At 57.4% G+C, this 16,102-nt stretch overlaps 1 protein-coding gene across 2 annotated transcripts in view; it reads right to left on the bottom strand.

Annotated features, from left to right (window-relative positions):
* CABIN1 (calcineurin binding protein 1) overlaps positions 1-16,102 on the bottom strand; it is a 123,959-nt gene that overhangs the window by 61,272 nt on the left and 46,585 nt on the right. Inside the window, exons 23-26 of one of the 2 annotated variants that reach the window (XM_037158721.2) lie at positions 15,566-15,827; positions 13,010-13,270; positions 9,207-9,358; positions 7,690-7,781 (exon numbers count right to left, since the gene is read on the bottom strand). In XM_037158721.2, coding sequence (XP_037014616.2) covers positions 7,690-7,781; positions 9,207-9,358; positions 13,010-13,270; positions 15,566-15,827 — 767 coding nt within the window. Of the gene's footprint in view, positions 1-7,602; positions 7,782-9,206; positions 9,359-13,009; positions 13,271-15,565; positions 15,828-16,102 lie in introns of both variants that reach the window. The other variant, XM_037158720.2, reaches the window with a different exon arrangement.

The raw sequence follows: 16,102 nt of genomic DNA on the forward strand, positions 1-16,102 counted from the left end.
TGGAAAGAAAACTACCTTTCATTCTTTTTACATCAATAGGGTGAAAGAAAAATTAAAAGCTCTTAAAAATTCATTCTATAGACCTGGGCATCTGGCGCCTCACCCCTTCCCTCCTTTCCTGGGAAATCAGACCTTCCCTGTGCAGCTAGACAAGGGAAGTGAGACCCAGACAAGCAGATGGTGGGTGAGGTTTGCCACGAGGACCATCTTCCTGCCACCAGCCAAGCCACTGCAGATGGGGCAGCTCAGGGGCTGGGCCAGACGGGATGAGGACAGGCTCACGGTGCTGGGAAGCAGCTCCTGGAGAACAGCACGGCCAGCCTCAGACCCTGGAGCTGTCTGCGCGGGTGGCAGCAGAGGAGGTGGGAGCGACATGGAGATCAGAGGGCTCTCTGGCCTGGGGTGTGCAACCAGGTCAGGACAGAAAACTCCTGCCTGGCAGCGTCGGCTGTGAGGCAGGAGAGGGAAGGATGTCAAGGACCCCTTCCCTCTCCCCATTCCCAAAAGGCCGCTCTGTAGTGTGTCAAATCTCAGGTCACCAGGTCCACTGCCAAGGTAGGCCAGTGGACCCAGGGAAAGCCACAAATGGGGAAACTTCTAGAACAGGGTGAAGCTCCTCTGGGCTGAGAAGCAAACAGCCCTGGACACCACCCCGAAGCTCTGCACTCAGACGAGAACCAGGTGGGTCTGCTGATGCTCTGTAGACAAAGGCCGCAAGCCCTGCCTGCCCGGTGGAGGAAGGACAGAGGGGGAGGCCAGAGGGAAAAGGCAAGGGCCAGCAGGAGCAGCTGCCGTCCTGTGACAGCCACCACTTGGAGGTCCTGCAGAAGGACCGAGGCCGGGCTCCTCCTGGCCCCTGGGTCCTGAGGCAGAGCAGGAGGTAGACGGACACTTCTGTGTGGGACAGTCAGACCCACACTGAATGGGACCGTGGGGGCGGCGCGGGCTCCTGACTCCCTGCAGGAGCTGCCTCCAGGCCAGCAGGAAGGAAGACCGGCACTACCCAGCAGACTACACAGGCTGCCCTGTCAGAACGTCTTTTTACAAGTCTGCCCACACAAAGCCCGCTCACGCTAACTAGTATTTGTGGTAAGATCACAAACACTTCAATCTCTCACTGTTAATCACTGGGACATTTCATGCCTGTGCCTTTGGGCCAGTCCAGCCCCTCTGCTGAATCCTTAGAAGCTAGGACACTGCCTGCTTCTAAGCCCTGGCACCTCCTCTCCCAGAATGGGACCTCTGGGGCCCACTGCAAAGCAACGAGAGATCTGGCTTCGCGACAGAAACGCTGTCCGTCCCACTCGGCATGAGAGTGACAGTATTCCGAGGTTTTTTTTTTTATCACGTTTGACTCATTTCAAACCCCTTGGCCACTCTCAGGGACTCTCAGCCAGTCACAGGTATCCTGACTCAAGTTCCAGCAAGTTTCTCCATTTGTCCCAGCGGTCGGTAGCGCCGGAAAGGGTTCACCGCCACTTGTCCCATCAGCTCGGTTCAGCGAAAGCTTGAGGAAGAGGACGTGGTTGTGCCGTCAAACACTGTAGCAGCTCTGACCAGATCACAGACATTCGTTCTGCAGACTAGAAAACTATGGTTTCTAACAACAGAAACTTGGGTGGAATCAGTATTTTGAGAATTCTGTCACCTTGACAAATCTGCCCCAGTTGGTCCCTGATGACTACTGGGAGAGGACATGTCCACTGGCTGTGAGGGAACCCTCCTATGGGCTAAGGAGGCTGCACAGGTGCTCTACACAGGTGAGAGACCCCCAAAGCCAGGGGGCTCCCAAAAGAGGTGGACACGTGGGCGGCAGCAGGCGGGTGCCAAGGCATCACTGAGGGGCCAAGTTCCCCCCTCGCCCCTTCTCTGTCCGCGTTCACCAGCAAGGGCTGACCGGGCAGCACCAGGCACCTGGCAGCCCCAGCACGCTGAGCCAGTGGCCCTGACCCACCGGGACCCTGACGCTCAGAGAGGGGAGGAGACCTGGACTCACTGTGCACCTCTCACGGTGTGCTCCCCAGCCGGGCAGGGCACCGACCCGGGAGGGCTTTGGGAAGCTTTAACCATTTTCCTAACCAAATGCAGGTGGGCAGCCGCCTCCTAACACAAACGTCAGGGAAAGAAGAGCAGCTCTTGTCCCGTGAGAGCCCAGAGCTCGCCCAGTGACCTGGGGAGGCTCCCAGGAAGGCTCGTCAAAGAGAGGACAACCGGGAGAGTCTGCCTGACTTAGAGTAGGAACAGAGTGACGCCGCGACCACGCCGCTCTCCTTACTTTCTCCAGGAAAGAAGCCCCTTTGGGCTCAGCTGGTATCCCAAGCCCTCTCCTCTCCAGGTCGCCTTCCTCCCACCCCAGTTATCAAACCTCAGTGTCTTTCTCCTACTGTCCGTCACCCACAATGGCCCAAAGGCCTCTCTCGAGGATCGCGCCCCCGGCAAGCCCTCCCGACCTATCAAACCCCAGCGCCCACTCACAGCATTGCCTCTTGGCACCAACCACTGCCCCGCTGCCTGGGGACATAGCAGTGTGACCAGGGGTCAGGGATCCGGGTGCCCTCGTCTGGGCCTTCCCCACGGCGCCCCTTCCCATCCCTAACACAGCAGGCACTCAGTAAACGCCATGACCAGGTATGGCCTGAAGAGGTTTTATAAAGGTGAGAATGAAGGAGAGTACCAAGTGGGTGACCGGCTCTGCCCTCTCACAGCCTTCCCCTCCCTGCCCAAAACCAGTCCCCACACTGGGGGGCACACGGGACAAACCAAGCTGCACCCGGAGCCCCTCCCGAGTTGAGGAGGTCTGTCCACAGGACACGGCTGCCCACCATGAGCTCACCGCCTTGCCCGGGGAAGGGGGCCAGTGAGCAGAGGCAGGCCAGGCCTGCCCTCCAGCACTCACCGCCACCTGCAGCTCCTCCCGCGTGGCATCGTGGCTTTCGTGCCCAAATCATACTTTTACACACCTGTCCTTGAAAAGATAACTTGGTATCTTAGAGTCTGTCGCCTCTGCTGTTTTTTTAAAGCTGGAAAGAGCAAAGCAATGGGAACACAGGACTGAGACACCTGCCGAGCTTGCAGGCAGGCAGGGGAGGCCACCACTGCACCTGCGTCTGTCAGGAGCTGGGAAGGTGGGCTGTGGGCAGAAGCCAAGCACATCAAACACACACTCTCCACACCACAGGACCAGCAGATATGGAGGTGCCTCGGTCACAGGGGAGAGGGCAGCCGGACTGAAGGCGAAGCATGCGGTCTGAGCTGCCCCCTGAAGCGCGCCGTGACAGTGCAAGCAGAGAGACAAAGCCTGGAGACAGAGTGTGGCCAGGGTTAGGGGCAGCACGGGCAATATTGACGGAGGCACTGTGGCCCAGCAGGCAACAATGAGCACAGACAGGACACGACACAGACCATGACAGCATGGCAGGTGACAATGGATGTCGCACGGGGGGTGACACAAGGTACCCTGGATTCCCCTGGGAGGCCCACCCAGCCCACTCCCTAAGACTGGGAGCTCAGGGCAGCTCTACTCATGCTACAAATGGGGCCAGACGGGCATCCTGCAACTATGGGCACCGGCCCCTACACCCCCACTCTTCTGACCCCTTCTTGGTCCCTCTCGCCCTGCCCCTTAGATCCCAGCTAAGTTCTGCCTCCACAGCAAGGCCTTCCACCCCACCGAGAGGCCAGGCCAGGGCTCTTGGGGCAGTTTTGGTTGCACCCCAACCCTGATGTGTGTAATTCACTGATTCACACCTGCCATCCCTCCTAAGAGCCTACTGCGGGGACCAGGGCTGTCGCGGGCACCTGGCACAGCACTGATGGACACCTAGACAGTCACAGCCAGAGGCAGCCCAGAGAACCCCACAGATGGCTCAGCCCCAGACCCGAGGCCCCTTCTGGCTCTGGCGTTCTGTGGGGACGTGGAGCCTACCAAGCAGATAGCAAAGGCCTTGGCTGGTCTGACAGAGCCACTGTGGACATTTCCCAAAGGCTGGCTGAGCCAGGCCAAGTTCCGGACAAGGCACCCTCTACCAGCCCCCCCATCAGCAAAACCCCAACAAAGAGGGATGTGCACGTAGGCCCAGTCTTCACTCAGGTCAGTGGACACAGGGACCCCCCTTGTGGTAGCCTCACCCTGACCTGGGGTAGAGGAGACAGACCCCAACCAGCCACATGGCCCTGGGTGCGCACCCGCCTGTCCACTTGTCTTCAGCTGGGCTCCCTCATGGGGCACAGACCACATGGCCGAGCCTACAGGGCAACAGTGAGGATGGGAACACACCACCACAGCTCAAGCACATGGTCCAGAGCCCAGCAGAGAGCACGTAAGTGCTGCTGTGTGGCAGGGTCCGATTACTTACACACACGCACGGGCACACTGCATGTGGGGAGAGGCATAGATTTTGTTCAGAAATCTCATTATGCTTTGTTTGAATATGTGTGAAGAGCAACCATCAGAAGGTCCTTGAAGGCCAAACTGTGCTCCCCATGTGACTTTCTTTTCCAGGTCAGGAAGCGTCAATGCTGAGCACTTCAGCACGGTGGAGAAAACCCAAGACAGAAGGCAGGCAGGAGTGGTCAGGCAGGGCTGCCACGAACGGCGGCCCATGGCTTGTTTGGCCTGTCTCTGCCTCTCGGCTTGGCCAAGGGGCTCCTCCTCAGCCCAGCAGTGAGAGCCTGGCCACGGCAGAGCCTCGGAGGCATCTGAGGGTCAGTTCCAAGGGGTCTGGACCAGAGCTGTGGGCGAGCTGCAGGAAGTTCCCCACCCTATGACGGGTGGCACAAGGGTGCCGGTGGGGCAGGTTCAGAGGTGAATCTGAGTCCTACTGAGGAGCCATTACCCAGTGTCAAGCTGCCTACACGTACGTGGAGCTATCTTTCTAAACCTTATACCAGCTAAGAATTGACCCAGACGACTTCTGGTTTTGAAGCAAAGGCGTATAAAGTGGAGAGGTGGCTGTGAGGCAGAGTCTCTTACCCATGCCCGGGGAAGTCTTGACACTTGGCTCCCTGTCCAGTGGGTAGCAAATCAGCCCCTGGCTGGGTCTGCTGGTGCAGAAGACTCAGGCCCAGAAGGCCCAAGGCCCAGGCTCACCCAGAGGCTGCTGCTTCAGGGGGCACTGCCTGCACCTCTTCTGATCCATCGCCAGCCAGAGAGGGCTGGGGTACAAACAGAGGGAGACTGGCCCCGAGCCCAGGCTCCCCAGCCACCTGGGGCTGTCTGCTCCTCACCGCAGAGCCCTGATGACATGGGGGTGACTGTGTCTAAGCAGCAACTGTAATGTGGGAGTATCTTTGTTTAATACTCCCGGGGAAAACATCCCACACGGGTGAGGAAACTGAGGCTCTGAGAAGTGAAGCCCCTTGCCCAAGACCGCCAAGCCAGTTGGCGAAGGAGCTGGGTACAGAACTCAGGTCCCCCTGACTCCAAAGCTCACTCTGCCCTGGCCCCTGTCTGATGTCAGGTGGGTCCCTGAACTGCTTCCCTTCAGCTGTACCAGGGCTCCACTCTGGCCTGGAGTGAGCTCTAAGGCCTCATCCTTCCTCAACAGGAGACCCGAGTCTGGTCTCAGGCCACACGTGCTCCCAGGGCCCAGCCACTGGAGGTAGGAGTGCAGGTGGGTAGTGGGGACCCTTGAGGCTACTGGCATATCCCTGACACCAGCAATCTGGTGCTCCTGTCTGAGCCAGGGCCTTTCCCTGGGAGCGAGTGCAGCTGCTAAGAGGGCCACTTTAACATTATGAAATCTTGGCTATGTTGGGGCCCAAACCATTTTCATGTTGCAGACACTGCTTTCTCCCCAGAGTGAGGAGGGGAGAGCTCTGAAAGAACCTCGCAGGCCTGGGCAGAGCACAGTACGGTCAGTGCCAGGCTTCCCAGCACACTGGGCTGGGCCCGGGCAAAGGTGGGCCTCGGGGCCTCAGTGGCTCCGTGTAGTAGATAGGAATCGCTTTGGAAAAAAGTTTGTTTACAGTCATTGAAGACCCACTTCTATGGCTCCTTCTGCAAACTTCTACAACAAATAGCTGTTATCTTGGCACCAGGCCCCAGCGATCTTGCTCCCCCTCAGCTTGTGCACACGTACGCACCAGACAGGGGGACCAAGGGCAGCCAGTGGGGCCGGGTGGCATCATGGCCCCTTTCGAATGCAGTCCCGCCTACCTCCTTCTCAGCTGCCCAGTGCCCATACCAGAGCAGGCACACCCAGCTCTGTAGGCCAACAGAGCCCGGCACAGTTCCTGCCTGCAGGGCTGAGGAGGGCGCCAACCCCACGCAGCGGACAACGGCAAGAAGCAGTCCTCTCTCCCGACAACCGGCGGGGCGCTCAAGCCTCACAGGAAGTGCTGGGCAGAAACAAATCCCCTGAGCAGGACTCACTTCCAATGTGTTTTGTCAGTATTTTCATGAGCAAAAAGCTGGGAACAGGGTGGATTCCATATTTAACTTGAGTAAATCAGAAGGGGAGGGACCTTAGTTGGGGAATGCCTGCAGGACTAAAGCAGGGAGGAGCAGGCAGGCCAGTCACTCCAGTCTCTGCTCAACCCTCTGGGGCAGTGAGGGAGGGCCCAACAGCCGGACCGGAGGGAGGTGCCGAACCGCACAGCACATACTTGGATCTGCAGCCTCTCTCTCACACACGCACTGTGGGCCAAACCAAACCCAGAGGGGACACCTGCAAGTCTCCTTGCCTCTCAGATCACCAGATTTCCCCTGGCCCGGAGCAGTTCAGCACTGCCACCCTGTCACCCTTCACCAGCTCTTTTCTACACCTGCTCTCCACCCTGCTCACTCCACGATGCCTGCACTCTCCAGGAACCAGGCACTGGACGGCTAGTGGGTCTCCTCTTGAGAGTGAAGGCTCATCTCATTTCCTCACAGCCCCACAAGATAAGCGACCTGGGCGTGTGTAAGGACCTGGGCATCTCTCTGCATTGTCACTAGCTCCACAAGGCATCACTTGAATAGACCTCTCGGTGCACCAATTCAGCTCATCCCAGCAAACACAGCTCATCACGTAAACGTGAGGAGAACATGAAGCAGTCGGGCTATGAGGTCAGCATGCGAGCCTCCGAGTGTTAGTAAGGAATGTGGTGGAGCAGTCGCCACCTGCCCCGCCTCACCTGGGATGGCCTTTCCAGCCCCCGCTGACATGCGCCCCAGCTGGCCCAGATTCCCCGGGTGACAGACTCAGCGCAGTCACAGCCTGCCCGTGGCCGTCGGAAGGGCTGCCGCAATTAACGCAGCTGACCGCACAGAAGCCACTCAAGGTGGCCACGGACAGCAGGCCCGCAGAGCCTTCCAGCTGCTCTGCAGCGCGCCCATTTTGCAGGTGGGAAAATGCAGTCTCAGAGAGGCACGGTGCTTTAGCCCACCCCGCCTGGGCTCCCAGGTGAGTGAGTGGGGCTGGCAGGTGGCGACCCTGAGCATGTCTTAGAAGCACAGAATCACCGTGAGTCCATGAGGTTAATGAACAGCCACAACATTGCCCGTGTCACCCCAGGCCCAGCACCCCCCTCACCAAAACAAAGCGACTCATCATCACCCAAGCCCCCACCCCCAACTGGCGTGCCGCCCTGGGCTGGCAGTAGGGAGAACAGGGACTGTACCGTCCGGCGTGGCCTGCTGGTGGGGTTTTTTACATTTGACGTAATCGTGGTCAATCGGAGTGGCTGTGTAAGGTGGGGATGTCAGACCTGGGCCAGAGGAGGAGGGAAGGGAGGCTCCGGGGCCGGGCAGTGTCCCAGCTGAAGAGTGGGAGTCCTCATCCACCAGGCAGGCCTTCTCCCTGTGGGGCAGAGGGTTGGGGTACAGGTCAGAATCCCCACATGGCACTGAAGGATGTGTACAGGTTAAGCTGTCCCTAAGCCACCTTTCCCAGGACCCATTATTCCCATGCACTTCCCTCCACCCCTTTTGGCTGGTGTTCCCAGGCATCAAAGGAGCCGCCCACCTCGCACCCACTCAGGCTCAGCCCTCAAGTACAGAGGGGGCTCTGCAGGCATCTCAGGTCTTGGGCCCCAGGGACTGCAGGAAACCTGATGAGGCCCGCTTCAGAAATGGCCATCCTAGCACCCTGCACACCAAGTCAGTGTCCTTCTGTGTAACAAGGGGCGGCCACACTGCAGAGTAACACAGTCAAGGCCACGGGCAGGCTGGAGAGCACGGGCTGAGTGGGGCGCTAGCCTGTGCACTGGCCCCAGGCCCGTCCTCAGAGCTCATTTTCATGAAACAAACCCTGTGACTGTGTGCGCACAGGGGTGTGTGTACATGCACAGAACATGGTGCGAGAAACTAGTAAGTGTGAACAGTGGCTAACTCAGGGGAGAAGAGGAGGTTGGTTTTTCTACACATTTATAAACTGCTAGAATTTTCTGTAACTAACGGAATATATTCATGTATCATTTGTATGACTTAAATTTCCTGAAAAAGAACTACGATCAATAAAAGACAATGTCACCAAGTTGGAAGCCCTTTGTGACTACAAAATACCTTATCTACAACTTTCGGAAACACTGCACCACCTGGGTGGCCTGCCACTGCAGGCCCATCTCCCCCGCAAACCTGTCCTCACGGACAGGGCCTGGGCACGGTCCCGCAGGCACCCAGTGCCCTGCACGGTGCCGGCCAGGCAAGGGTCCAGAGGCGGGGAGAGCTGAGCCGAAGCTCCAGGACATGGACACCCACAGATACAACTAGCAGTCAAGAAAGAGCCCGGGGGGTGTCCCAGGTCCAATGAGGGGGGACACCAGGGCCCCAGCATCGTCAAGCCCGCTGACATCGCAGAAAGAGTCCATCCATGCCTCCCACACCCTCCCGCCGCTTCCTGGACAAATGGGCAGTAGACCAGGCCCTCGGAGGCCCCCGTGAGGACCCAGAAACACGAAAACTGCTCTCCCACAGTGCTCCGCACAGGGCAGCACTGCGCCCAGGGGCGAGGGGGCGGAGTCAACTTCTCTCCGGGACCCGGCATGGTGGTGCGGTAGACCAGGCGTGTTTGCAGGGTGGGTGTCTGGAAACACACTCAGCCCCTCCTTCTCAAATTCAGCAGAAATGCCTATCAGCCCAGCCCCTCGAAATCTCACCCAGCTGACACCCAGAAACTCTGCGAACTCTGGTTTACTCAGCAGCACCCCTCGGGTGCCACCTTGCCATAAGTGAGCCATCACGGTACCCAGGGGACAGGATGGCTGGATGAGAACACGCTACTCACTTTTCTGACGCTTTGGGTGTATTCTTCTCCTCGCCCCTGGCAAAGGGTCCTTCCGCAGCCGCCTTCATGAAGTTGACCAGGACCTCGGCACCAACCCCAAACTCGGGCTTCCCCAGGAGCTTCAGGATGGACGCGTGGAGCCGGAAGTACACCTAGGGGGACGACACTCGGGTGTGAGCAGCCCTCCCAGTCGCTGGGTTTTTTTTCCGTGGGCCAGGCAACCACACAGGGAATGGGACTCAGCAAGGAAGTTGGGCCGCCACACACTACCTTTTCCCATTAGCTTTTAAACCAGCCAATCTATCGCTCACTCAGAGCAAGGTGACAGTTCACATGGACACGAACTGCCAGCATTCCAGCCCAGGCTTGTGGTGATAGGATAATGAGAGTGACCACCCCTCAGTTCTGCTCATGGGCCTCTCCTCCCACCAAAGCCCTCTTTGTGCACCACTCTGGCACCCATGGAAAGGGAGCTTCCAGACCCAACTGGTGTGGCTCAATGGGTTGGGCATCATCCCACAAACTGAAAGGTCACCAGTTCGATTCTTGTGCCCAAGCACCAGGGCACATGCTTGGGGTGCAGGCCAGGTCCCCAGTTAGGGATATGGTAGGAGGCAACTGATTGGTTTCTCTCAAACATCAACTCCCTTCCCCTCTGAAAATAAATTAATAAAAAATCCTTATTTCAAAAGAAAAAACTCCCACACCTGTCTCCTCACTGGACTGTGGACTCCATGAGGCAAGGAGTGGGCTGGATCCGTTTGTGCCCGGGCACCTGGGCAAGCCAGGTACCGCAGGCCTCAAGAAGCTCCGCCCAGTGCATCCAGAAGACTTGCTGCACCAGTCAGGCCCTCCTGTGCTTTCCTTCACCACCTCAAACCCACTCACAAATGTGTGAAGTGACTTGCCCAGGGCCTCACAGCAAGAAAGCCCAGGGTTGGGTTAAACCCAGGGCCATCCCATCGCCTGCCCTTTACTGTCCCCAGCACACAGGCACCTCCACAGCAACTCGGCCTGACCTTCCCACCCAGGTGCAGATGTCACGCAAGCTCCCACCTGTGACATATGCTCCTTCAGATGGCATGAGGGGCGCCGCAGGGGCAGAGAACCACTGTGGCCACAGACCCCGATCAACCAGCCTCCCATCGCCCAGACGGAGGTGATTCTCAAGTGATGTTGCTGAGGACCCAGCCAGGTGAGACGCCTGGAGGTCTGACCCTGGCAGTACTCCGAGGGGGCATCCCAGACAGAGGGGCTCGCACCCAGGGCCCCTCCCCAACAAGCCCACCCATGGACACAGAGACAGTGACCCGACGACTCCATTTTCCGGCAGAGGAAACCTCTGAGGCACCCCACATGCCCAGGGGCCACGCCCGCGGGAGGGCACAGCACCCAGCTGGCAGAGATCACCAAGTGGCCGGTGCAATATTCTGAATGAGGGCTCAACGGCAGAGGGAGCTTTCACAGGGGCAAGGTTTGATTCTCAACAGAAGTATCATTTTTAAAGCAAGATATACACGTGTTCCAACTGAGCACCTGCTCTCCTGAGAGCCAGTGTGGTACGCTCAGGGAGGGCACTCCGCACGGCCGAGGCCCTAGATCCTCATCTGGGAGTCCTCGGGTACCATCTTGCCTGCTGCCTGGTCCTATCAGGTAGCAGCAGAGGCCAGAAGTTAAAGAAAAGCCATGGAAGGAAGACAGAGCTGCCATTGTCCTAAGTGCTGGGGCACCTCCTACTGCAAGACGGTCCAGTGCTGCCCAGAGGGGCCCCCTGAGAGCCTGGGCTCAGGGACTGGCCCCAGCTGCCCCTCGCTTGTACTGCTGGCTGAGGACAGGTCATGGCTGTCCTCTGGGGCTCAGGCTTCTATTCCCTAATGGAAGCCCCTCCAAGAACCGGCACAGGAAGCTCAAGTGAGAGCATTAAAGACCTGTGACAGGGAAGGATGGGGACCTGGGCTGAATGACAGCCATCTGGGGACTGACTGGCGAAGACACGCACGACGGGAACTTTTGCAGATGAAACCCTCCGCCACGAATATGGCCCCAAAACAGATGCAATAAACCACTGGGCACAAGTCATTTTAAAAAGGCAAATTTAAAAAAATAAGGCTTTTTGCTTGCTCCCAAGATTATCAAATATTAAGAAATGGATATGAGCTAGGCTGGTGAAAAACACACAAGTTCATAGATCAGTACAACCTGTTTGGGCAATGAGACATTGTTGACCCAATGTTAAACAGCCCCCGAACAATGAAACACCTTGAACAATGAACATTTGAACTGGGCAGGTATACTGTATTTTTCGGACTGTACGACACACTTCCTGCTCTCCCCACAATTGAGGAATAATGGTTGTTAATGCTGCTGTTGAGTTCTGTTTACATTTACATTAGTGAAATATTATGTTATTGAATATTTTATCACACTTTTTGCTACAAAATTTTTCCCCTATTTTCCTCCTCTAAAACCTAGGTGTGTCTTATAGTCCAAAAATACAGGTATGTATATGTGGCCTTTTCTCAGCTGACCTGTGCAGTTCAAACTCGTGTTGCTCAAAGGTCAACTGGTGGTTGGGAATCGGAGCACGTGGAAGGCCACTGCAGGTCCCCATGGATTTCCGGCTGCACGGGCAGTCGGTGCCCCTAACCCCTCACAGCTCAAAGGCTGACTATCCTCAGTTGGGTGCCCCCTGCTGTGTGGTCAGGGCCATGCCCTGCCTGCACACATCGTGGAAGAGGTGAAAGAAGGCCAAACCCACGAGGAAGGGGTGGGACCGCAGGGCACAGAAGGAAGCCCACGACTCCTCGACTGCACCTCATCCAGTGAAGAAGGCAGGGCACAGAACAGTGGTGCGTCTGGATGTTAATAGGAGGAAGTCTAGGAGGACAAGGACTTGCCCAAACTGCGCACGGGCATGACTGGGGTGGGGGAACTAGACTCACTGGGGACTTGAACATTTTGTTCATAAACGCTTCTCAGTTGTTGATTTTTGATATGTTTTAACCATAAATATGTTAATTTTATAATCAGAAAAAATACATAAATATACAGAGAAGACTTAAGTGAGCACATTCTGCCCCAAACTCTAAGCGGCTGGACATGTGGGTCCTGAGGGAGCTAGGCACGCAGCCTCAGAAACGGCCAAGCCAATGAGCTCTGGGCCTCAGGAGGCAGAAGAGCCCCGGGCCAGGCCAAGCAGATCTGGATCTGCACCTGTGGCCTTTGTTTCCTCCCTACAGAATGTGCTGGTCTCGGCCAGCCAACCTGCCTCACAGGACGGCGTGAGCACCAGTGAGGGCATCAGGCAAAATGGTCCAGAAAACACAGCAAATCCAGGCAGTAAACGAGTATTCTCTGCCCTTGGGGAGCAGCAGAAGGCCCCAAATGTGGGGTCAGGAGTGCAGGCTGTTGCCCTGTCTCAGTCCTGCCAAGGTAGGCCTCAGCTATCTCATTGGCACCTGGAGAGCAGGGTGCCCGCCCTCCCCGTCAGGCTGCGGGGTGTGAATGCCACACTGCACCACCGGTGTATGAAGCCAGGTTCTTGGAACCTGCACGCACTCATGAAGAAAGAACATTTTCTTCAGGGAGGTGAGAGCGAAATGCTCACTCTCCCAAAAAGGATGGTAAGCACCCCTGAGCCAGAGAGGGAAGGCTGCTTTAATTGCACACAAAGCTGCTAAGCACAGAGAAGTTTCCGGCAGGTTGCAGGGGAGTCACTGGGACCACAAGCCCCATCCCCAGGGAGACCGAGAGGCTGGCCCGCCCCTGCCCGGCTTCCCCACCCAGGACCAGCACGGTGTCACCTCCAGGGCCTCCATGGCCAGCTCAGGTGGGTTGTGGTAGTGGATCTTCTTGGGGTAGCGGGCAGCCTCCTCATGCAGGTAGTGGCCAGCCTGCCTGTAGTGCAGCAGGTAAACGGTGGGCGGCTGCTGCTGCTTCTCGGCCACCTTGCCCAGCATGTAATGGATGAGCCACTCCTCCTCATCGCCATCACCCTCGCAGCGGGCCGCCGACGTGAAACAGTGCCTGGCGGTCTCCAGCATGCTAGCGCGCCGGCCCTCCATCTGTAACGAGACCAGGAGTCCAGGCCAGCCTTAGGTGCAGCACAGCCAGAACCCGCACGGGATCGCACCTGATCCGGCAGGAAGCCCTTGTTCGCACACTGCTAGTCCTCAACAACCCTGAGACACAGAAGTGCCATCACCGTTTCACAGCGGAGACACTGTGGGGAAGCCTGGGGACTCCTCATACGCCCACATCAAGGTACAGAGCAGGACTGAAACCCGGGACCCCTCGTGTCAACCCCATGTTTTTTCTTCCACCTCCCCCTGTGGTATCTACCAGTGCACGTGTGCCTCTATGACGTACCTACTGCCACCCTTCTAAAGGTCCCAACTGTGACCTGTGTGGCTGCAGCGAGGGCCTGAGCCTGGGAGAGGAAGACAACCGGGGCTGGGGCTGCACGGGCTGCCAACCCTCCCTCCAGGACTGAGCCAGCAGCGGCTCTGCCACACCAACCTGAGGAGGCCAGGACCCAGAGCCGACATGATGAGAAGAGCTGCCACTGCAGGCAGTGAGCGCCCTGTTCTCTCACTCACCCTCTCACTAGGGTGGGCCAGCAGAGCTGGAGAAGATGTGCACCCAGCACCCAGCACCACAGCACTGGAGAGAATGTACACCCTGGGGTCCAAAAGGACTCCCCCGCCACCTCCAAGCCCTGCTGACTTAGAGCCTGTGTGTCAGTAGCAGCACCTCCAGCTGCCCTCTCACACACTACAGGTGGACACTGCTGGACAGAGCCAGCTGCTAAGGGGCCCTCCAACTCAGAGAACCACTTTCCCCGTATGAGACTCTGGGTCAGTATCCTGGGTGCCATCCACACAGGATGTCAGCTCTCCAGCGCACCCGCGCCCCTTCATCCCAGAGCTGCCAGGCCAGCAGCCGAACCCCGCCTGTATGGGGCCCCAAGCTGCCATCCTGAGCATCCCAGGTCTCCAGCCTCTTCTCTCCCTGGTCCCAGCTCAAGGAAGGGAGGCTGCAGCCTCTTCTTATCTCATCTCAGAGCAAGGGAGAGGCTTTGGGCACTAGCTCTGGTAAGGGCGCTGCTCGAAGCCTGGAAGAGGAGACCACCCTGTGAACACCTGTCCAGTGGGTGCTTATTTCTGCGAATCTCCCACAGCAATCACCCTGGGGCTGACACAAAGAAGCCTAGTGCTGCTCCTAGTGCTCAGCTAGACACTTCCAGGGAAAGAAAATTACCCCTAGGAATCAAGAGGCCGACACTCGCCCTGGCTGGTGTAGCTCAGTGGATTGAGCGCGGGCCTACGAACCAGACAATCGCGGTTCGATTCCCAGTCAGGGCACATACCGGGGTTGCAGGCCGGTTCTCTGTAGGCCTGTTCCCAGCAGGGGATGCATGAAAGGCAACCATACATTGATATTTCTCTCCTTCTCTCCTTCCCTTCCCCTCTAAAGATAAATAAAATAAAATACTTCTAAAAAAAAAAAGATTAAACACTCATATTTAAAACAAAAAACAGGAGGATAGAAAGAATCATGGTATGGGCCCAAACACAGCAGAGTGACAGATTCCATCATAACCCTACCCAGGTGCGGTTCTCAGGCAAATCTGCGCAAGTAAAAGATGGCCACTTACGTGGGGTCCTTCTATTCCGACCACTCTGCAGCTGTGTGGTTTTGACCAAGTCACTACCCCTCTGCCAACCAGCTCTGCACTGGGGCTCACATGGCCACCTACTGAGACAGGAGGGGTGACTATGAAAAGACCCCTGCCTAGTCTGGCACCATGAGGAGCCTCGTATAAAGGACACACTGCCAACGTCCCTGTCCTTGGTAGGTGTGGCAGTCAGAACACCTAAGACAGAAACAGGAGGGACAGCCACTGAGGATCTTTCCTGTTTCAGAAGCCCTGCTAGACACCCTCACAGCACCTCTCCGTCATCAGAGCAGGAGGTGCCCCTTCTCTGTGGCACTGCATTCATTCATCTTGTGACCAGGGTACCTGGCCCCAGAGCTGGCCAGTCACAGGGGCTCAGGAGATGTTGGCTGCCAAAATATTGCCACGAAGAAGGAATGGTCAGCTCATTTACAGCCAAAGCCAATGCAAGGATGTCAAGTTCCTCCCTCAGGCCACGCAGCTGGCCCTGAGTTTGCCCGCACAAGACTGGGTGTCCACAGACCAGGACCAAGCTGTCACTGACCAAGGCTTGAGTCTTGAAGGAAGAATCATCCATGAGCTCCCAGCATGGCAATGAGGACAAAAGGAAAAAGGGCTAGGACAGAACTCTGCCAGCCCAAGGCCCTCCTGCATTGCAGCCCTTCCACACGCCCCTCCTTACCTGCTGGATGAGCTCGGAGGGCAGCTCGCCTCTCCACTGCTTCAGCTGGCGAGAGGCGAAGGAATGCAGGGCGTAAGACATGGTGCCGTACTCGATCCACAGGGACAGGTTGGAGCTGTCGATCTCCAGGGCCCGCCGGAAGCAGTTCAGGACAGGCGTGGCGTGCTTCCAGATAGGACCATCGCTCTTCAGCTCGTTGGAGTTCAGCTTGTCCTGAATGCGACTGGCCCGGGCCAGGGCCATGCCTGCCCAGGAATCGAACCTGTGGTCACCATGAAAGCACCTGTCAACACACTGTCACCCTTACAGCCGTCACAGACACAACAGCCTGGAGAGCAAGCACACAGCCACCCTGGGAGCCCACCCCCCAAACCCAGCTCCGTCATTCACCAACCCCATGACTGTGCCAATTGTGTCTCTGGGCCTCCTTTTCTGATCCGTGAAACGTGGCTATGAAGGCTGATCCGTAGAGAAGAGCTGCCGGGACTCCACGGACATGCATTTTAAGTCCAGGGCCCTGACCAGCACTCAGTAACC

The sequence above is a fragment of the Artibeus jamaicensis genome, unplaced genomic scaffold (assembly GCF_021234435.1).
Source record: "Artibeus jamaicensis isolate MK-2021 breed Jamaican fruit bat unplaced genomic scaffold, CSHL_Jam_final contig_1128, whole genome shotgun sequence".
NCBI lineage: Eukaryota > Metazoa > Chordata > Mammalia > Chiroptera > Phyllostomidae > Artibeus > Artibeus jamaicensis.